Here is a 23,636-nt window from a genome sequence, read left to right as displayed (position 1 = left end):
CTGTATCAGAGAATATAAAATTCTAGTGCGAGTACGATCCCAGTGTTCAAATGGTATTTATTTTATCGACCCCGAAAAGATGAATAGCAAAGTCGACATTGGCAGAATTTGAACTCAGAATGTAGAGACGGATGAAATGCCGCTAAGAATTTTACCTGGCGTGCTAGCAATTCCGTCAGTTCCCACCTTGCTAACGGCTCTGCCAGCTGGTCATCTTGATATTATGAAATATTGCTTTCAAAATTTGGCATAAGATCAGCAAGTTTGGGGAAAACGGTTAGTCGATTACATTCCTCCAGTATTCAACTGGTACTTACTCATTTTATCGACCCCAAAAGACGAAGTCAATCTCAGCGGAATTTAAACTTAAAGAAGGACAAAATGCTGCTAAGTATTTTGCCTCCTTAATATGATGAAATATTAATAAAAGAATTAGGAAAACTATAGAACTGCAAAGGAAGACAAATTGCAGCACAGTCATAAACTGGTTTAAGAACATAAATGACGAGTCGAAAGTTAAGTTCACACAATTTAATATCGTGGACTCTTACACTTCGCTGGATAAAGCAATTAAGCTCATTAGAAGATACGTCTCCATTAATCAAACAGAATTTGAGTTCCTCATGCATGAACGTAAGACCCTCTTTTTTTAATAAGAATTCAGCCTGGATCAAGAAATCTGAATCAAATGAACTGTTTGATGTATCGATGGGTTCGTATGATAGTGCTGACGTGTTATCTAGTTGGGCTTTTTCTCTTCGATATTCTAAAAACGACATCCTGCGCCCATGATACTGGTTTGTACACAAATGATGTTTTAGGGATATCTGACAGCATTGATGATCATCAACTAGATACCTTAGGGAAAGCCTCACACCCATCTTTAGCAGTATAGTTGTTAAAATTACAATAGCTATCTCACTAAAGCTGACTTCTAAGATGCTTTCTTTGACGTAGATTTAAACACAAAGGCCTACCATAAACTGTGGAGGCGCAATGGCGCAATGGCCCAGTGGTTAGGGCAGCGGACTCACGGTTTCGATTCCCAGACCAGGCGCTGTGAGTGTTTATTGAGCGAAAACACCTAAAGCTCCACGAGGCTCCGACAGGGGATGGTGGCGAACCCTGCTGTACTCTTCCACCACAACTTTCTCTCACTCTTACTTCCTGTTTCTGTTGTGCCTGTAATTCAAAGTGTCAGCCTTGTCACACTGTGTCACGCTGAATATCCCCGAGAACTACGTTAAGGGTACACGTGTCTGTGGAGTGCTCAGCCACTTACACGTTAATTTCACGAGCTGGTTGTTCCGTCGATCGGATCAACTGGAAACCTCGACGTTGTAAGCGACGGAGTGCCAACAACACCATAATCTATATGAAATAATCTTTCTGTATATATATATATATATATATATATGCTTTGTTTTTTTTTACGATTTCCTAACAGAGTAACCAGGTTATTTTAAACCCGAATGATTGTTGGATCATACACGGTACACGACAGAAGCTCGTCCGAGTACTCCTTGTTCTGAACATGAATCTTGAAGTAGACCACATGTAAATCCTGTATTCACAGAATTGAGTGCTTATTTTAATGCTGATCCTCTCAACAAAGAAACAAACACACACACCAAGGTTAGTTATATAGTTAAATCAGAAGCTAGATGGATAGACAAATGCATATACACAGACAGGTCGACAAAGAGAGGCAGAATTATTTAAAGAATATCAGATCTCAACAAAAATCTGAACTCGGGACAGAGCAAGATTTTAAAAATCACGATTTCAGCTTTTCATTAATGTTGTACTACAATGTTTCTAATCTAACAGAGGTAATCATTTAATTTTGTCTTAAAATTTTCTTTATTTCTTTACAAATGTTCAAAAATAACCATAAAATATTCATCTGAGATTTTTAAAAAATGCTTTTGGTTTTATTTCAATTATATAGAAAAATTATAAACTTAAAAAAAAAAAAAAAAACAGTAGATGAGATAAAATTTATGTAATTTGCAAAAACAGTAAATGATTCCAATCAGCGCTTTATGGTAAGAAATATATTCATATAAAAGAATTTTTTTTTAAATTGTTCACATATATATATATATATATATTTATAAATCAGTTTAATACAATCAATTTTTTTCTCTGTGAGTGTTATATACATAATTTTCGATGTACGAGAGAGTAAACTTCAAACATAGTGAAATATGTAACAAACCAGAATATTTAGTAATAAATAATGCAATTTTGAAAATAATGAGGATAACACTAATTTATTACTATTGCATGATGTCAAGACAAACAGACACAAAAGGCTTTGTTTCAATCAACCAAATTCACTCACAAGTGTTTGGTTGGCCCAGGGCTATAATAAAAGATACTTGCCAATGTGCCCCACAGTTGGCCTGAACCTGGAACCACATGGTTAGAAAGTAAAATTCTTTACCATGCACCCATGGCTGTCTTCGTTTTATTCTAAAAGTTCCCTTGTTAACAGCTTTTAAATTTCAGCTTGATTATATATGTATGTGTGGGGGGGGGGGGGTGTAAAAGACAAAAAACGAAAAAGAAAACTTTATCAAATTCATTAGCAAGGAAAGCAAAAGCAGTAATGAATAGTATTCCATTTATGCCACATCATCAGAGCCATAATGAATAATTCCTTTTAGTTCTGACACTGTGGCGTGAATAGAACAACACACCTTACTCAAATCTGTTTAATCCCCTTTGATGAAACAGCTAAAAGCCAATGAATTTAGTTACGTCAATTGTATTCTTTGATCATTTGTTGTTAGCACTTTGCTCTAAGTAGATAAAGCTATAAATGACAGCATGCAAATATTGGGTTTAAAAACCTCTGAACAGGAAAAGTCAAAGGCTACAAGTGGGGAAAGTCTTCAGCTTTTCCCATCCAAAGAATTTTTAACTCATTATTTACATGCTACTATTCATAGCTTTGTCTACTTTGAGTTCCACAGTTAGAATCCAATTCATTTATTCATGCCAACATAGCAGACAGATGTTAAATGATATCATCATCATCATCGTTTAATGTTCGCTTTCCATGCTAGCATGGGCTGGACGATTTGACAGAAGACTGGTGAACCAGATGGCTACACCAGGCTCCAATCTGATCTGGCAGAGTTTCTACAGCTGGATGCCCTTTCTAATGCCAACCACTCCAAGAGTGTAGCGGGTGCTTTTACATGCCACCAGCACGAAGGCCAGTCAGGCGGTACTGGCAACGGCCACGCTCAAAATGGTGTATTTTATGTGCCACCTGCACAAGAGCCAGTCCAGGGGCACTGGCAACGATCTTGCTCAATATATATATATATATATATATACACACACACACACACACATATCTTTCATCTGTTTCAGTCATTAGACGGCGGCCATGCTGGGGCACCGCCTTTTAGAAATTTTAGTTGAATCGACGCCAATAATTTTTTTTTAAGCTTGGCACTTATTCAATCACACACATTTTGCCGAACCTCTAAGTTACAGGGACGTAAACACACCAACACCAGTTGACAAGTAGTGTTGGAGGACGAACACAGAACACACGCACACGCACACATATCCGATGGCCTTTTGCAGTTTTTGACAACTAAATCCACTTACAAGGCTTTGGTCAACCTGAGGCTATAAAAGACACTTGCCCAAGGTGCCATGCAGTAGGACTGAACCCAGAACCATGTGGTTGGGAAGTAAGCTTCTTACCACACAGCCAGGCATGTGCCTATATAAATATACATATATCATCATCATGATCATCATTATTCAATATCCAAGTTCCAGACTGGAACGAGTTGGACAGTTTGACAGAATCCAGTGGGTACAAGGACTGCATTGTGCTCCAATGTCTATTTCGGAATGGTTGTTTTGGTTGGATGCTCTTCTGAACACCAAATATATACATATATATATATATATATGCATATATACATACATATATGTACATACCTACATATATATGTATATATACATGCATATATAGGTACAGGACATCAAAAAAACGTTAAACACAATGAGAAACGAAAACATAGAAAATGAACTTTTTTTCAAACACCGCAAAAAACAAACAGAGAAACAAGACATGCAACATAAAGAAGGCGACGTTGGTAAAGATCATGCTCAAATGGCACTTTTTACGTGCCACCGGCACGGAAGCCAGACAGCTGCTCTGGCAATGATCATGCTCGGATGTTGCTGTTAGCACTCCACAGTTCGATTAATCACCAGAATTAATTACAACAAATTAAAATTATGAAATTACAGTTCTTTACGTCCATTTGTTTTGCTTGATTTTTTCTTTTTTAACATTCTAGTTATATTAATAATAATATTACTGTGATAAATATTGATTTAACAACTTGCATTTGACCACATTGATGAATTTAACATATGAATGTAACAAAGGAATTAAAACAGTGATATCAAACATAGACATGAAAATCTCTGGATAAACAACAACAAAAAAAGATCTTGTTTGTAACTGAAAATACATGGAAGTTTGCTATGAAGAATATTGACGCAAAATTTTTTTAATAAAAAAATATATAAACTGTTCTTGCATAGTACTATTACCTCGATAGCTTTTATAGCAACTTTTTTTGTTGGTTCTTAGTTGTTGTCATTGCAGCTGAAGACATTAACGAAAGCTTCTAGGCTGACAATATTCTCTGCAAATCAGTTGTGTTTATATGCAGATACATATATGTGTTTCTGCTATTGTAAGCATATTGAAGTCATCACCATTTTACATCTGCTTTTCTATTAAGGCATGGAGTAAATGAGTCAGGTAGGGACCAAGCCAGTGCTTGTTCGAACTCACAGCCCTTTTAGTGCATGTGCCACACCTTGCATGTCTGTTCCATTTTTAGAATGTCTTATATGGGTGAATGCTACCATTGCCAATCACTTAGATGAATGTACTCAGTATGTTTTGTCGTGATAACACAAGAAATTCTGGCTTGCCTTTGGCTAGACTAGTTGATGCTTTTTGCTGTGTTGTATCGCATCAAAGACATAACACATTTTTGTGATCAGACACATCAAAGACATTACAATTTTTTTAATAATGATACCACAATAAATACAACTAGAACATTCTGTAAAATAGTGAGGAATGTATGCGAGGATTTCCTGTCAACATGCCAGCATATATATCTATGCGCATACAGCATGAAAATCTCAAAGAAGTCTCTTGCGTAAGTCTTGAATTTCTTTATCAATATGAAGTCGCTTAATTCCTCTGGGTAACTCACGGCAATAAGAAATGTTGAGGGATTTCATATGTTGTAGCTTCTTGAGGAGTAACCTGGGAGAAGATCAAACACAAATGTAAGTAACATGCATATAATGTACGAATGTATGTATGAATGTCATTATTCAGTTATATTTCAAGATTTTTTTCCGAAAGAGAAAAAATTGGTTTCTAACCTAGATACAAGGATCCTTCATTAGAATTTCAACATCAACAACAGGGTATTTTTGTTTGTATGTATGTATGTATGCATGCATGCCTGATTTCTCAAGATTGGAGCCTAGTGCAGCCATCTGGCTCACCAGTCCTCAATCAAATCATCCAACCTATGCTAGCATGGAAAGTGGACATTAAACGATGATCATCATGGTCATTATTTTAACATTCACTTTTCTATGCTTGCACAGGTTGGATGGAGTTTACTGAGACAGATTTTCTACAGTTGGATGTCCTTCCAATTAACAACCCTCACCTGTTTCCAAGCTACATAATATCATCCCATGGCATGAGATAGTACTTGAAATGAATAACAATGCCTCTATCATTTAGAACTATCACATGATGTGAGGACAAGGAGAGACACATACACACACACACACAAGCAAACAAGTTGTGTTCAGTTTCCATCAACCAAATCCACTCACAAAGCTCTGGTTAGACCAGAGTAATTATAGTAGAAGACACTTGCTCTACGTTCCACAAAGAGAGACTGAACCCAGAACCTAGTAGATGGAAAGCAAACTTCTTATCATATGCTCCACATCTGTGTAAACAAATCAGAGCTAAAAAGGTGATAACTTACTGGAGAACTTCAAGAGAAATCTGAGAGTTGGAAACATCTAATCGAGATAATTGAGATCCAGGAGGCTGGACTAAACCACTTAGTAATTCATTTACCCGATGACGAGGTTCAATATCTGATAGATCCAAGCCTTCCAAAGTTGAGGAGAACTGAAATATAAGAGAAAACGAATAGCTGTTGACACTATAAACTTTAACAAAAATCAATATTGATAATAACTTAATCGTAGTGAATATTATGATATTCTATGGTGCTAGGAAAGGAATCCAGCTGTAGAAACCATACCAAAGCAGACAATGGAATATGGTGCAGATCTCTGGCTGACCAGCTCCTGTCAAACCATCCAACCCAGGCCAACATGGAAAACAGGTATTAAATGATGATAATGAATGGGCAGAGTTGATCCATTGCCCAGTTTTGCACTGTTGCTTGGCTCTTTGGGCATTTAGGCCAGGCCTCTGGTTTGAGGATGTCTTCTTCACTCTCTCCTGGCACACTTAGAAGTCCTGCAAAGGGTGATGGGCAATGCCATTATTTTCTTTTGAAATAGCCTTACAATGGACTGTTTAAAAATGTTTGGATGTTTCTCAAAAAATTTTTGGTTTAAAGGATTACCAAACAGCTGGATATCGATAGACTAGGGGTCCTTTCAACATTGGTTCTTCAGTACAACCACAAGGTATGTTAATGCATAGCAAGGGGTAGTTAGATGCGCCATGGATCTTTAAAACTATAAATCTACATCTTAAAAAGCATTTTATTCATAATTTTCTGAAAAGTGGATGTAATTACTATAATAAGATAAGAAATAGTTTTTCTATATTTTCTGAATTTTTAATTTTAAAATACTTTTTCAAACTTTTTAACTTTAAAACATATTTAAAAATAAAATTTGAGAACAGGTCATTATAGTAGCATTGCAAAAGGCAGAAAGAGGAAACAGTGAGAGGCTGGAGAATATTAATAACAGACTTTATGAAATTCAGTCAAGTGGCCCTTTTCTGGATGTGGGCTACCATGTCTGTGTGTGTAGCAACAGCAGCATCTCTCCAAATGGAAGAACAATAGGAGCTATTGCCTATTCTGGATTTCCCCTCAGTTTTGTAGACTATCTAACAATTGCAAGGACATAGGTTGATATATCTGATTTCTGCAGTAAAAGGGTTAAATGAATAGATTTGCTTTTGGTTACTCTTTTACTTGTTTCAGTCATTTGACTGCGGCCATGCTGGAGCACCGCCTTTAGTCGAGTAATTTGAACCCAGAACTTATTCTTTGGAAGCCTAGTACTTATTCTGTCGGTCTCTTTTGCCGTACCGCGAAGTTACGGGGATGTAAACACACCACCATCGGTTGTCAAGCGATGGTGGGGGGACAAACACAGACACACGTATATATGGGAGAATGTACGAAAAAACAACAACAGACGAGGACAGGTGGTGTAAATAACAAAAGGATGTATTAGTATGACGCTCGGGAATACGGAAAGTCTTTGACGTTTCGAGCTACGCTCTTCAACAGAAAGAATACGGAGACAAGGAGAAAAACACGGAGAACAAAAATTGAATAGTGTTCAGTCAACGGTCAATCTATACATATATATGACGGGCTTCTTTCAGTTTCCGTCTACCAAATCCACTCACAAGGCTTTGGTCAGCCCGAGGCTATAGTAGAAGACACTTGCCCAGGGCTATAGTAGAAAAGACTTGCCCAAGGTGCCACGCAGTGGGACTGAACCTGGAACCATGTGGTTGGTAAGCAAGCTACTTACCACACACCCACTCCTATTCTCATAGTAAAAATTAATTCTTTGATTCTTACCTGAACTAATGAAACATCTTGAATAATGGCGTTCCTGGACAACCGCAGGAATTTAAGTTTATCAGACATAACATAATTAATTACTTCCGGTGTGATTTTGCAAAACTGATCAAGTTCAAGGATTTCCAGGTTATGTGAGTTCTTTAGTAATCTGGAAATATAAACATATTGCAACAGTAATTATACTTCTCGAAGAAAGAATAAATTCCATTTTCACAAATTTGGATGAGTATACACACACACATATATATACATATATACACATATGTATATAGGCAGCCCCCAACATTATGGATATTCTAAGTTATGGAATTTTGCACTTACAGAAATTGTGAAGTATGACACCAAATTTACAGTGCAATTTCAGCCATGAAGAAACTCTTAAAAACTACATTTTCTCCTTTGCATTTCAGATTTTAATTAAGATCAAAGCATAGTTAACAATTTGAAAAAAATATAATCACAATATGTGCATGTATCCGTATGCAAGCGTTTGTGCATCTGATGGCTGGACAGACATATTCAGAGTGGAAAATTCCATCTTACACTGTATAGGTGTTTACAGTGATGCACACAATGAAACATTATCTACAGCTGGATGTCTCTCCTGTTGCCAACCCTTACTCATTTTTAAGCAAGTTAATTTCTCCGTAACCAGACAGGCTTACACTGAACATTATAAAAGTATGACATTTATCAGATTTTTTCTGTTTGGCTATACTTTTTTAAATTTCAAAATGAAGTGAAAATTTTCAAATTTGGTGTATTGATATATTTTTCCAAGCTGAATCTCAAGGCTTAATTCACTTGTTCCAGAAAAATCTTTTAAAAAAGTTACAGAGGTTTAAAGTTTGATAAATTCTTACCCAATCAGAAAAGTATTTGGAAGCTGTCATTTTGTGTGTGACTACACGTTATCATTGCAGCGATAGCACATGTTTTAATATCAATCTCTAAACAAATTGGCGGAATACTGCTTTACACAAGCCATAAAACCCCTTATATTTTACTTTTTGGAAAATTTTTGTGAACTTGTTTTCTACACACAGCAGGAATTCATACAATTACATAAAAACCAAAAACTAAAAAATTATTTAGTGTTTGAGTTAAGGTCTACATAGCTGTTACTTTTAGCAAAGCTCATGCCCACATCCTATCTCAAGTGTTTAAGCTTTCAGTAAGTGAAAAATGACCATGTGGCTGGACAGAACAACAAAAGACAAGTAAGCAGCTTGGTAACAGCTTGGCTTATTACTATGGAAACAGGCACCTAGATGTCTGTGGCTTCCAATTGGTTAAAATTACCCAAAATTTGCAAACTTTGAAGCCTATTAACTCTTTATTTTTTTATTTAAAGCTAAATTTAATCCCATGCCAATAATTACCAAGCAAAACTACAACAATACACCAAATATGAAATCAATTTGAGCAAAATTGAAGAAATTGAAAAGTGGCAACCAAACAGAAAAGATCCCATTTATTTTCAACGATGACATGATGTCAACATAGGGAGATACAAACTTTTTCTCAAATCAACTCAGAAGGCTTTGGTCGGCCCGAGGCTATAGTAGAAGACACTTGCCCAAGATGCCATGCAGTGAGACTGAACACGAGCCACACTTGAACTTCTTATCCTCATAAAAATAAGCTATCAGGAATATTTTTCTTACCTTTTCAAAATATTATGAGCTGTTTCAGTCAACACTGAACTTTTGTCAGACAAACTTAAAGAAAGGTGTTTTAGCATCGGGAACCCAACTGATTCTTCCTATGGAAATAAAATAGATTTTTTTTTTTTAAAGCTACATGAGATTTGGTAACAGAAGCCCAACAGAGACTTCTATGGAAATATAATACATCTTAAGCCAGAGATGCTTCAGTATAAAAACCCCAAATAGTTCCTCTTATGAAAATAGAATATATCTTAGTCTTTAGCTGCAGGCAATTTTGCATGGAAACCTGACAGGGATTTTTATGGAAATAAAACACATTTTAAGCTGGAGGTGCTTCAGTATCAAAGACCCAAATAGTTCTGCCTTGGAAAATTAAACACTTCTTAGATTTACACTGAAAGTGATTTAGCATCCTGGCTAATACTTTCTATAAAATAAAACACATCTTAAGTCTGCTAATTGTTGGTGACTCTCACTTTAATTATTGCTTCTTTGTACGTGGCATGTACAACCCTCACAAGCCATTTATTCATGCCAAGTTTCCTTACTGATCATCTGATTGCTGAACATGGTACCCTGTCAAGTGACTTCTCCAACAAATAGCAAGAATATTAATAAAGGCACATTAGACAAAGGATATACAAAATAAAAAGCAAGATGGTCATAGGTGGAATTCTTTGTACCATATACCTGTTTCATCAGGGCAAGAACTGAAGCTAAACAATAACAAACAGGATACATTTCAATATACATACAGGAATTTCTGTTCAAAATTAGCTTTTTGATTTTTATTTTCAAATGAATCCCCACCTACCTCTCTCTATTTACCACGAAATATTCCATACAGAAGCACATATCCCTTATTCATTCAATACTCCAGCTATTCCAACCAGCACTAATGGTAGAGAATTAAGGATTCAATTAATAATTATTAAAAGAAGATAAGTCGGCTGGGGTTGAAGTGTAAGTTTATATGCCATTATATTACAGGTAAGGCAGCAAGCTGGTAGACTCGTTAACATGCTGGGCAAAATGGTGAGCAGCATTTCATTCTGATTTCAAATTCCACCACAATCGATTCTGCCTTTCATCCGTTTGGTACCAGTTAATTACTGAGATCAATAAACCTGACTACTCAGTCTGCAGAAAATTTCAAGCCTTTTACCTGTATTAGTACCTTGGACCATAGGGTGACCTGCTGTGCTTGAGACCTATTGAGTCGAGTACATCAACATCAAAACGAAAATCAAATGGCAATTGTAGTTGTGATACCCATGCCGGTGGTATGTAAAAAGCACCATCTGAACATGGCCGATGTCAGCGCCACCTTGACTGGCCTCCGTGCCAGTGGCATGTAAGAAGCACCAACCGATCATGGCCATTGCCAGCCTCCTCTGGCTCCTGTGCCGGTGGCACATAAAAAGCACCCACTACATTCACGGAGTGGTTGGTGTTAGGAAGGGCATCCAGCTGTAGAAACACTGCCAGATCAGACTGGAGCCTGGTGCAGCCTCCTGGCTTCCCAGACCCCAGTTGAACCGTCCAACCCATGCTAGCATGGAAAACGGACATTAAACGATGATGATGATGATGATGATGATGATGATGATGATGAATGTAAAGGCCCAAAAGAGATATTTTAAAGCTTTTCTACTGTCAGCTCTCCACCTTTAATGACTTCTAATTCAGGCACAAGGCCAGCAGGTTTGAAGAGAGGGAGTTAGTTGATACCACAGATCTTGTTGCTTTATTGTATTGACTCTAAGAAGCAAGAGGTAAAGTTGATGTCATAGAAAACCAGAACAAATATCACATGAAATTTTTTTCCGATGCTCTAATGATTTTATTCTGCCAGTCTACCTCCCATTTGAAACAGATAATAATGCGAATGATTTAGTTTGGTCAAATGCTAATGGTACAACCACCATAAAAGAAATGGACAAAAATATTTTTAAAACATAGGAGTGACTGTGTGGTAAGTAGCTTGCTTACCAACCACATGGCTCCGGGTTCAGTCCCACCGCGTGGCATCTTGGGCAAGTGTCTTCTACTATAGCCTCGGGCCGACTAAAACCTTGTGAGTGGATTTGGTAGACGGAAACTGAAAGAAGCCCGTCATATATATATATATATATATATATATATATATGTATGTATGTATGTATGTATGTATGTATGTGTGCATGTATGTGGCTGTGTGGTAAGTAGCTTGCTTACCAACCACATGGTTCTGGGTTCAGTCCCACTGCATGGCACTTTGGCCAAGTATCTTATACTATAGCCTCAGGCCGACCAAAGCCTTGTGAGTAGATTTGGTAGACGGAAACTGAAAGAAGCCTGTCGTATATATGTATATATATATATATATATATATATATATATATATATATATATATATATATATATATATATATATATATATATATATATATATATAAATGTATGTGTGTGTGTTTGTCCCCCCAACATCGCTTGACAACCGATGCTGGTGTGTTTACGTCCCCGTAACCTAGTGGTTCGGCAAAAACAGACCGATAGAATAAGTACTAGGCTTCCCAAGAATAAGTCCTGGGGTCAATTTGCGCGACTAAAGGCGGTGCTCCAGCATGGCTGCAATCAAATGACCGAAACAAGTAAAAGAGTAAAAGAGGGTAGTTGATAAAATAAAATACAAAGGAAATATTGGGATTGATTTCATATTCCTACAAAGCATTTTGATTTTTAAACAGGTGCATCAAGGTTTTGCATACTGTGAAGCATTTTCAAAAAAGGCTGGCAGCAGGAAGAGCAGCCAGCTGTAAAAGACTGCCTGACGAAAAACCCACATAACTCATCCAAGAAAAAAAAAAAATCCTAAAACAACAACAATGATGATGATGATGATGATGGTGACAACGACATGAATAACTGAATGAATTAAACCTCATCACTTACCATTTGTAATTTTGTAATTTTGGGAGCCACAAGTGGACATTTTATAATGACAAGTTTGGACAGTTTGCGGAGCGAAATTTGGAACTTCTCTATATCAATGTTGAGCCGAGTACAGGAAATATTAAAGAGCTCTAAAACCTCAAGATTGTGACAGTTGATCTGAAAAAAAAAGAAAATATATATATATATATATATACACATACATACATGAGCGTGTCTGTATGTATATATCTCCTGCAAGTTAACATGAGATCCCTTGATAAAAATTTAACCTTCATTTAACTCCAAGCCTGGTCAGAGGTTTCAAGAATGAATGCCCCACAAAATCTCAACAGCCCATATCTATTGCCTCACCGTGTGCCTGCCAAACTCAATTTCTTATTTCTTTATTGCCCACAAGGGGCTAAACATAGATGGGACAAACAAGGACAGACAAAGGGATTAAATCAATTACATCGATCCCAGTGTGTAAGTGGTACTTAATTTATCGACCATGAAAGGATGAAAGGCAAATTCGACCTCGGCGGAATTTGAACTCAGAACGTAAAGACAGACGAAATACCGCTAGGCATTTCGCCCAGCGTGCTAATGTTTCTGCCAGCTCGCTGCCTTACTCAATTTCTGCACTGCTCTACCAGATTAAGTCTACTATCCAAGTAGACTATGAGCCAAACATAATGCCACAAGGCATTTAGTCCAGCATTCTTACAGTTCAGTAAATTCACTACAATGGTTCAGTACTTTCATATATTTTAGAAGCACAGCCATAGCTACGTGGTCAACCATGTAGTCTTGAGTTCAATCTCACAGTGTAGCACCTTGGGTAAATGTCTTCTACTTTCATCCAGGTTAACAAAAATGCCAGAAGATTTAGTAGTTGGAAACTAGGAGCCTGTTGCATATATTTATGTGCATGTGTACCCTTGTCTTGACATCATATGATGGTAGTATATAAGCATCACCATCATACTAGCAATGTTGTTCATTTCTGGTCTTCCATGAAAAAGATGTCTGGTCATGAGGAAATATTACCATGACTGGAAACAGCCTTCTGGCTTGTATGTGAGGGTTGGTGACTGAAGGGGCATTCAACTGTAAAATATCTGCTCCAACAAATTACATCTGATCCATTCAAGAAAGCGGAAGTGGATATTACATGATGATGATAATTCCAAAAGGATAAAAAGCTGAGTTTTCTGTGATAACAAATATTAGAGCAAATCAAATGGTTGAAAGAGATAATAAACCTAGTCAAAAGCTTGTTAAACCTTTCAAAAGCCTAGAGTTGGTGGAAAAAATGTATTAAAATTAAAAAGAGTCATTTAAAAGCATTCAGTCCTCATTTAACACTTTTCCATGCTTGTATCGGTCAGACAGAATTTGTTGAAGCAATTTTTCTATGACTAAATGCTTTTCATGTCACCAAGGAAGTTAACATTTTCCTATATATACATGACAACCTCCTTTCAGTTTCTGTCTACTAAATTGGTTCATAAAGCTTTGGAGCTATAAAAAAAGGCATTTGTTCATTTGTTACATATACTCTGCAGCTGGGGGAAAGTGTTTGTTGTTAAATAATAAAATCAACTTATTTTGCAGGTGCACTTTCCAGAACCCTGGTGGTCAGTGGGAAAAATTCATTTAAATAGAAGGAGTCATTGATAGCGAAATGGTTGGGAGCCAGTCTTTTAAGATGTCCCTTGATCTGCTAGAAAAAGCAGCCAAATCTCCTTCAAATCACAACATTCTGTCTTAACCTGTTAATATATTCAGATTACTCTGTCAAAATCTAATGCATATTTATTCACAGTTTGAATGAATCATGCAGCCTTGAGATTTCAATGGTGTGAATATTTTTAGAAAGACATTGCAAGGTAGCTGTAAGAAGTGGGATCTGACCAGTTTGAATGCAAAGCAAGTAGAATATTTGGGCCAGATATAGCTGGGTTAAATGTGAAAAAATTATATAAAAGACATGTGACCATCCCTCTATCATATCACTTGACTTATTAGAAGCAGCAGCTAAAATTTCCCACAAATTACACATTTCTTTCTTAAATAAACAATACAATGGTCAGACAACATGCTAGGAGAGCTATGGTTGGAACCGATAAAATCACTACTACTACTACTACTAGAATAAAAGTTTCCCTAATTTAAAAGAAAACAAATAGTTGGCAGCATTCCTTACAAGTTGAGTATTGAACAACTCATTAATCTTCTGCTGTTGGACAGCAATTCCACCAAAAGTGAGATGAGTAAGGCTGTTGGATGAATATGTCAGAAGTGATTCTAATGGGACATGGTTTTTTTCAAGAGCCTGGGGAAATAAAAGAACAGGATATTAAATACAAATTTCAATAATAGACAAAAAAATAAGAGTTAGAAAGAAATTCAGAAAGAAAACTTTATAAGGATCAGAATCGAGAGTGAGAGAGATGCAGAGAGGGGGGGGGGGGGGGGGGTAAGTGAGCGAGAAGGAGGATGAGAGGAGAAAGAGGGAGGAGACAGAGAGAATCAGAGGCAGAAAGACAGATAATTACATATAGAGACAGACAGACAAATAGAGGGAGAGAAAGATAGATGAGAGAGGAAGAGAGGCGAAAGAGGGAGGAGAGAGACAGAGAGTCAGTCAGAAACAGATAATCAGAGAGAGAGAGAGGAGAGAGAGAGAGAGAAAAAGAGAAAGAGAGAGAGGGAGCGAGAGAGAGGAGAGGAGGAGAGAGAGAGAAGAGAGAGAGAGGAGAGAGAGAGGAGAGAGAGAGAGGGAGAGAGAGAGAGAGAGAGAGAGAGAAAGAGAGAGACAAACGCATGACAGTATAATGGATGGAAAAGACATTCACCCATTGTCATTGTTGAGTTACACCCACTTTTTCTATACTGCCATGGATGGGTTGGACAAGCTATTTTCATGCAGTATTCTCTGGCTGGGTGGTCAAACCTTATTTGTTTCCAAGTGAAGTACTTTATTCCACTAGTCTTTTAACATATCAAGTTGCTAAGCCATGGGACACAAATGTTACCACAGCTAAAGCAGAATCAATAATACACATAGAAACACACATGATGATATGTAAGTGTATAAACTGGTGTTTGTGTGTTTATGTCCCCATAACTTAGAGGTTCAGAAAAAGAGATTTCCGGAATAAATACCATGCTTCAAAAACAATAAGTACTAGGCTGATTCATTCAACTAAAAATTCTTCAAGGTGCTCCAGCATGGCCTCAGTCTAGTGAGTAAAACAAGTAAAAGATACAAGATGTATGGGTGTGTACACACACCCACACACACCCACAATGAGTGCTGAAAAGTTCCTGGCTTTAAGGGTACCATAAAAAGCCTTGTAGGAGACCCAACCGTCCATGTTTTTTTATATAGCTTAGAAAAACTGAAGGACCATTCCAATGAGTGCATGAATCTAAGAGGGGAATACATTGAATAAAATCATAAGTAACTGATCCCCTTAAATTTTCTTTTACCCAAATCCAGGATCTTTACAGCAGCCACTCATACATACATATATATATATATATATATATATATATATATATATATATATATATATATATATATATATATATATATATATATTATTACAATTAAAAGGGTAAAGGTTTATCAATTTATTAATTTATTAATAAATTAACAATTGATAATTTTACCAAGTCCTTCGGTATGTAAGCACCATTATCGGTGGAGAACTTATTTAAAAGTTCTTATACATTTATAAACATAATTAAGGGATCAGCAAATAGTTGCTTCACCACATACCGAAGTTCAGAAATAGCAGCTAAAAAGCTGAGACTCCAACAGATAGCATTACTTGTAACTCACAAAGGCAAAACAAGAAGAAAAACAATGAAAACTAACCAGTTGAAGTTAATCATAGACGTGTTTCTGGATTAGGAGTGTTATCGCTCCTAATCCAGAAACGCGTCTATGATTAACTTCAACTGGTTAGTTTTCATTGTTTTTCTTCTTGTTTTGCCTTTGTGAGTTACAAGTAATGCTATCTGTTGGAGTCTCAGCTTTTTAGCTGCTATTTCTGAACTTCGGTATGTGGTGAAGCAACTATTTGCTGATCCCTTAATTATGTATATATATATATATATATATATATATATATATATATATATGCATGAGTGAGTACACAAGCGAAAAAAGTGCACTCAACACATTTATTGGGAGTTACATGTATGGATCAAAGCATATATATATATATATATATATATATATATATATCATTATCACCAGTAAAACCAGTTTACAGAAATGTTCCATACTATCATGGATTAGATGGTGTGATTGGATCCAACAAGTCACAGGACTCTGTCAAGTGTAAGCTTTGGCATGGTTTCTATTGCTGGATACTCTTTCTAACACCAACCACTTTACAAGTGCACTGGGTGCTTTCTTTTTATGTGGCACCAGCATTAGTGACGTTACCAAGTAACTTGCAAGGCAAGACCACCCAACTGAAGGCAGGGTGTAGCACTGACAGAGTTGGCTTTATGCCAGGTGATGAGAGATTTAAGTATGACAGAAAGACTGAAACAAGCATCTTGCAGTTAAGAACATACATGGTTACTCTAACTGGAAAAAGAGAGAACATGGTGAACAGAGTGTATATCTATGCATGTATGTGAAAACATTTATACATAAATATACAAAGATATTCAAACACAAACATCTACAGGAATATACACACAAAGTCACCCATACAAACACCCCACATCACACAGACACACATACATACACACATACGTAAGTGTGTTACATCTTATACACATATATAAAATTCAGAGGAACTTACTTTGCAATCTAGAAGATTAATTGTAGAAAGTTTGGGGCAGTTCTGAGTTATAGCATCTATACCTTCGTTCTGTAGCTTTTTGGTGGTATTTGATATATCCAAGTTTTCTAAATTAGGGCAGTTGAGTGCAACAGCCTGTGAAAATGACCAAATGAAATGCACATTATAGCGAATAGTAACATATACTTGAAAGAAATCACTTATCTCTATTTTTTTTGTGCATGTATGCAAGTGCGTGTGGTTCAGCACACTCTTTAATATTGATGTAGACAACCTTTTTAAATGGAATTTGTTGAGGCAGACTTTCTACAACCAGATGCCTTTCCAGTTTCCAAGTAAAGTAATATTTTTCCAAATCGTAGGGTTGGTGTGAGAGGTCAGATCTGGCCAATTTAAGCATAAAACAGGTAGAATATTTTGGTCAGATCGAGTCAGTTAAATGCTAAATGGTTAAATAAATCAATAGGCCTGAAATATTTAAATATTTGCATGAATTGCTAAAATGATGATTTAATGATTAAACATTCTGTTAGAAGTCTAGCTATTACTACTAAACTGGAAGAAAAATAAATTAAATTTACTCTTAGTCCTTCGGCACTTAGATTTTTCCATCCACTCAGGTTAAGAGACTTGCATTGTAGAAGACGGTTCTCACTGAGCCATTTCAAAGTGGAATCAACAGACTTTATCCAGCCATATGTAAGGTCAATGTTTTGCCAGAGTCTTGGGCACTTTGAAGCTTCATACCACATTCGACAAACTCGTGAAGCCCTGAAATGTAGAAAATGTCAATAGATTAAAGAACATAAAAAAAACAAAGAGCTTAAAGCATCTGGTAAAATACCTTATATTTGTTTTGGTCATTGGACAGCAGCCATGCTGGAGCACTACACTGAAGGGTTTAGCTGAAAACCTTTCAGAACAGTTTTTTAAGTCTGGCACTTACTTTACTGATCTCTTTTGCTGAACTACTAGGTTATGTGGATGTAAAGAAACCAACATGAGTTGTAAAGTGATGGTGGGGATGGACAAAAATTCACACACAGAGCTTTGTATAGTATACATACATACATATATATATATTTTTATGTGCTGGTGGCACATAAAAAGCACCCATTACACTCTTGGAGTGGTTGGCATTAGTGAGGGCATCCAGCCATAGAAACCATGCCAAATCAGATTGGAACTTGATGCCGCTTTCTGGTTTACCAGCTCCAGTCAAACCACCAAACCCATGCCAGCATGGAAAGCAAACGCTAAATGATGATTATATATATATATATATCATCATCATCATATATACCGCATTTGATGGCCTATAAGACACACCTTTTTTTAACCAAAATTGGCTTAAAAAATCCTCCTGCATCCAATGCACTCAATGTAAGCTCAAAACTCGCACAAAATGTTATGTTTATAAAACGTGTGCTGCCATCTACTGATGAACAATTGCCTACGGTATGTTTATATCGAATGTGGAAGCAATAAATTGCTTATAATTACTGGTAATAATATAAAGTTATGCAGGTAAGTGGGGGAATTAAACCATTATTTTAGTGGTAATTTATTTTATAAAAGCATAGCCTAGGCTAGGGTGCATCCTATGCACTCATGCGTCTTATACAGTATATATTGGGTTGGCAAGAAAGTAATTTCAGTTTTTTAGTGTGAAATAAAAGTTTTTTTTGTCATACAAAGAATGGACTTTAATCAATTATATTTTTCCATTTTGTTTGATGACCTAGTGCCATCTTTCTGGCAACTTTATGATTCTGCACTCATACAACTTCTGGTCCTTATCATCCAAAAACTGAAGCAAGTGCGATTTCGGGTCATCATCATTATTGAAAGTTTTAGCATTCAAAGAATTTTGCAAACTTTGAAATAAATGGTAATCTGATAGTGCAAGGTCAGGGCTATTTGGTGGATGTAACTTCACTTCCCAACCAAGCTCCAATAATTTTTCACAAATTAGCAAAGACCTGTGTTGTCTAGCGCTGTCTTAATGGAACACAATTCCTTTACGATTTGCCAACTACAGTCATTTTTCTTTGAATGCTTCCTCCAGTTTCATTAGTTGTTGACAGTAAATATCTGAATTTGATCGTTTGGTTCCTTGGAAACAAAATACATAACACCTTTGTAATCCCACCAAATTGACAGCGTGACCTTTTTTTGATGCAATTCAACTTTCCATGTGGTTTGTGCTGGTTCATTACGCTTGGACCATGGTCGTTTTTGATTGATGTTATTGTAGACAATCTATTTTCATTACCAGTGATGATACCTTTAAAAAAAAAGGTCAATTTCATTGCATTTGAGATACATATCACAAATATTGATTCATTGTGTTAAGTGAATCTATTTCAATTTATGTGGAACCCAAATATCGAGCTTTTTAATGAGTCCAAGACATTTTAAGTGATTTTCAATCATTGTGTGTGATACCTCTGCAATCTCTCGCATAGTTATGACAATCAAATTCAATTACGGCTTTGATTTGGTCATCATCAACTTCAGTAGGTCAACAAGAACATAAGTCAACTTTGAGTGAAAATTCTCCAGAATGGAATTTTTTAAACCATTTCTGACATGTGCGTTCTGTTAAGCAATCAACACCATAAACTTCACATATCACTTTGTGAGCCTCAGCAGTTTTCTTGCCTTTATGGAAATAAAAAAAGCAAAATACGGCAAAAATGATCGTTTTTGCACTTCATGTTAAAATTGACACTGAACAAACAACTGTAAACAAAATTACGTGCAATTTGATTCAAAAGTAAGCTAAGAGTAACGGCTATCAAATGTCAAAAGGAAAAAATCATAAAATTGACAAAAGTCATACAAAACAATCATAACTCTATTTGCGAGAAACGAAATTACTTTCTTGCCAACCTAATCATCATCATCAACATCATTTAACGTCTGCTTTCCATACTAGCATGGGTTGGATGATTTGACTGAGGACTGGTGAACCAGATGGCTACACCAGGCTCCAATCTGATTTGTAGCCATCTGGTTCACCAGTCCTCAGTCAAATCGCCAATATATATATATAAATATTAAGTAAAGACTATTTGCCAACATAATGTGGCTGTCCTGGATGGGATGATTAGCTGGTTATACAACACAATAACATATAGCCGTTTCCTGGGGCTAAACAACAGTAACAATCGTCCTATCCAGGACAGCCACATTATGTTGGCAAAGTCTTTACTTTAAAGAACTGTTATTGAAAATCTCTCTTTGACAGATTTAGAAATAACATTTCTATTTATATATATATAACATATATATAATGTACATTTCTATATATACACATACATATGTACATATACTGCTTTTTCTTCACATATTACCCAAAGCCCCTTCAGTTTTATTACATTTCATAACACTATATATTGTCTTTATACCTTTTATCCTGACCTTGTACCTGTTTTTATGTTATTTCTTGTTCATACCAATTACACTGTTTTCTTCATTGCTTGTTCTATTTTCTCTTTTTACACACCGCCCTCTCAGCTATATCACACTCACCCATATTCACCTTTCTTCCCCAACACCTCTTGAATATACTTATGTATATAGGAGTGGCTGTGTGGTAAGTAGCTTGCTTACCAACCACATGGTTCTGGATTCTCATCCCACTGCGTGGCACCTCGGGCAAGCGTCTTCTGCTATAGCCTCAGGCCGACCAAAGCCTTGTGAGTGGATTTGGTAGACAGAAACTGAAAGACGCTTGTCATATATATGTGTGTGCCTGTGTTTGTCCCACCACCATTGCTTGACAACCAATGTTGGTGTGTTTATGTCCCGAAATAGAGCAGTTTGGCAAAAGAGACCGAGAGAATAAGTACTAGGCTTAAAAAGAATAAATCCCAGGGTCACTTTGTTCAACTAAAGGCAGTGCTCCAGCATGGCCGCAGTCAAATGACTGAAACAAACAAATAAAAGAATATACAGATATATTTAAATATTGATTGACAGTCAGTAAGTGTGTTCACAAGTTAATCCAGACTTGAAGGTTTGGCAATGTTAAAACAAATGAAAAAAAGTAGACAAAAAATTAAAAAGGGAACAGTGTTCTGGTAAAGTTTCTTTTGCTTACCTGACAAGAAATGGTAAGGCACCTTCCAATTCCACACAATGTGAGAAAATCTCAACCCAAACATCAATAGGCACAGCATTGATATGAGAGAAGTGTACAACAGGGGTTTTGTCTTCTGTCACTTTCTGTCGTCTCTTTTTGTGTAATCTGAAAATATTTAATTAACCCTTTAATTACTCTGTCAAATGTAAGTGCTTATTTATTCACATTGTTTTTAGTTAATCATGCATTATCTCTTTGCTTCAAGATTTTGATGATGTGATGGTTTATTTTTAGAATGATGTATTAGGGTAGTTGTGAGAGGCTGGATCTGGCCAGTGTGTACATAAAGTAAGTAGGACTTAGGTTGGATATGGCCAGCTTAGCTTAAATGCTAAAGGGTTAAAAAAGTGTGGAAAAAAAAATGATGAAATAACTGGCTTGTGGATTTATTGTATTATCTACAACACTTATTGCATTATCTTTCCAAAGGCATGTGAACTAGTGGTGCAAATGTTTAGCTCACATTCGTAAAGCGGTGGGTTCAATTTCTTGAAGTGGGCAGCGCATTGTGTCTCTATTTCATGTTGCTCCAATCTACTCAGTAATAAGTACCAGCTGGTAGCTGGAGAAGCCCCATCTCTTTCCAGCTGTCACAATCTGAATATGTCACTGGATCAAGAATGAAGAGGCAAAAGTGACTCTTGGGTGTCTATGTCAGCTCATGACTACATCTTAAGGCAATCATTGAAAGCATGGCCCACATTACCAAACTTTACTCACTCTCAGTTGATGGCTAGCTGTACTAGCCATCAGGGAAACAGCTGGGCTCAGTGTATAGAAAAGGAATAAGAAAGAGCTACATATGTGTCTTGTGTGAACTGTGAGTGCATAAGAGATGTACTAGGATCATAGGAAAGCTGACAATGAATACATTGCATGTGGCAGATGTACAGGAGTAGTTAGCAGATAGACCACCAGTAAAATAAACTCTTCTCAATGTTCAGAAGATTCCATAAACATACCATATTTTCCAGCATACAAGTTAAATCTTTCAGACGAAAATCTGAAGACAGAAAAAGGTAGGTTGACTTATACACCAAAGTGAATTTAGAGGACTGAAAATACCATGTGAAATGCAGCAGGGAAAATAGAGACAATATTTTATTGTTGCACGACATGTTTACACAGTCAGTATTTATACAGGATAATATGATGGTATCTTCCTGTTACCTAGGCAATCTAACCAGCTGCAGAAAAGAGTTTTCTGAAAGCAGGGTAGCCAGAATAAGAACAAGAAAGTAATAGTTTAGGGAGCTGTTCTACTGTTCACAAGAGGAATTCTCTCTTTGCCCGAATGGTAGATTGTATGTCACTTGTATACTAAGTGCAATGCTTCATGGTAGCGAGACGTTGGCAATGAATACAGAGGATGTTTGAAGGTGGGGAAGAAAAGAAGTAAGCATGTTGTGCTGGATGTGTAATGTTAGTTGGCATGAGCGACATAGTAGAGGTAAGCTGAGAGAAAAAGAAAAAGTATGTATAAGAGGAAGCAGAGAGTCTGCATGACTGAAGACTGTATAGGTATGAACTTGCAATGAGTTTGAATGATGAGAGACGAGTAAAGAAGCACCAAGAGATCTATGTGGAAGGAAACTAAGAAAGAGAAAGACTGAGAATGACATGGAGCAGAAGCTGTAAAAGTCAATCTCAAGGTGGTGAACTTCACAAAGATGACAACATCATCATCATCATCGTCGTTTAACGTCCACTTTCCATGCTAGCATGGGCTGGACGATTTGACTGAGGACTGGTGAAACCAGATGGCTACACCAGGCTCCAGTCTGATTTGGCAGAGTTTCTACAGCTGGATGCCCTTCCTAACGCCAACCACTCAGAGAGTGTAGTCAAATGGCAAGATGCTGTTTTGGAGAGGACCTGTCTAACCTATGCAAGCATGGAAAAGCAGACCTGTAGATGATGACGATGATGACAAAAGTCAAAGTAACTCAGAAGATAGAAAACCAAAACAACTACATGCTTTATAATTCTTTGTGCATTACAGCTATTTTCTCATGCTACCAACAATGAGACATGCGCAAATTCTGATGCTGTAATAATAAGCACACTAACAGTCAGAGGCATTCCATCCATGACCACCCTGCTTCATATTTATGAAGTATATACAAGACTAGATTATCTAACATGTCTGCTGTTTTAAGATGATACA

General features: G+C 36.6%; 1 protein-coding gene across 3 annotated transcripts in view; it reads right to left on the bottom strand.

The window, feature by feature from the left end:
* Positions 1-2,538: 2,538 nt before the first annotated feature.
* Positions 2,539-23,636, bottom strand: part of LOC106882444 (F-box/LRR-repeat protein 6) — a 33,057-nt gene continuing 11,959 nt past the window's right edge. For 2 of the 3 annotated variants that reach the window (XM_014933126.3, XM_014933127.3), the window contains exons 3-11: positions 21,428-21,574; positions 17,901-18,090; positions 17,320-17,454; positions 14,697-14,825; positions 12,506-12,664; positions 9,569-9,666; positions 7,899-8,049; positions 6,078-6,226; positions 4,053-5,329 (exon numbers count right to left, since the gene is read on the bottom strand). In XM_014933126.3, coding sequence (XP_014788612.1) covers positions 5,203-5,329; positions 6,078-6,226; positions 7,899-8,049; positions 9,569-9,666; positions 12,506-12,664; positions 14,697-14,825; positions 17,320-17,454; positions 17,901-18,090; positions 21,428-21,574 — 1,285 coding nt within the window. In that variant the 3' untranslated portion in view covers positions 4,053-5,202. Of the gene's footprint in view, positions 5,330-6,077; positions 6,227-7,898; positions 8,050-9,568; positions 9,667-12,505; positions 12,665-14,696; positions 14,826-17,319; positions 17,455-17,900; positions 18,091-21,427; positions 21,575-23,636 lie in introns of all 3 variants that reach the window. The other variant, XM_014933128.3, reaches the window with a different exon arrangement.

Source organism: Octopus bimaculoides, chromosome 8 (assembly GCF_046866305.1).
Source record: "Octopus bimaculoides isolate indiv1 chromosome 8, ASM4686630v1, whole genome shotgun sequence".
In the NCBI taxonomy this organism is placed as follows: domain Eukaryota; kingdom Metazoa; phylum Mollusca; class Cephalopoda; order Octopoda; family Octopodidae; genus Octopus; species Octopus bimaculoides.
This window is presented reverse-complemented; position numbering and strand designations above follow the sequence as displayed.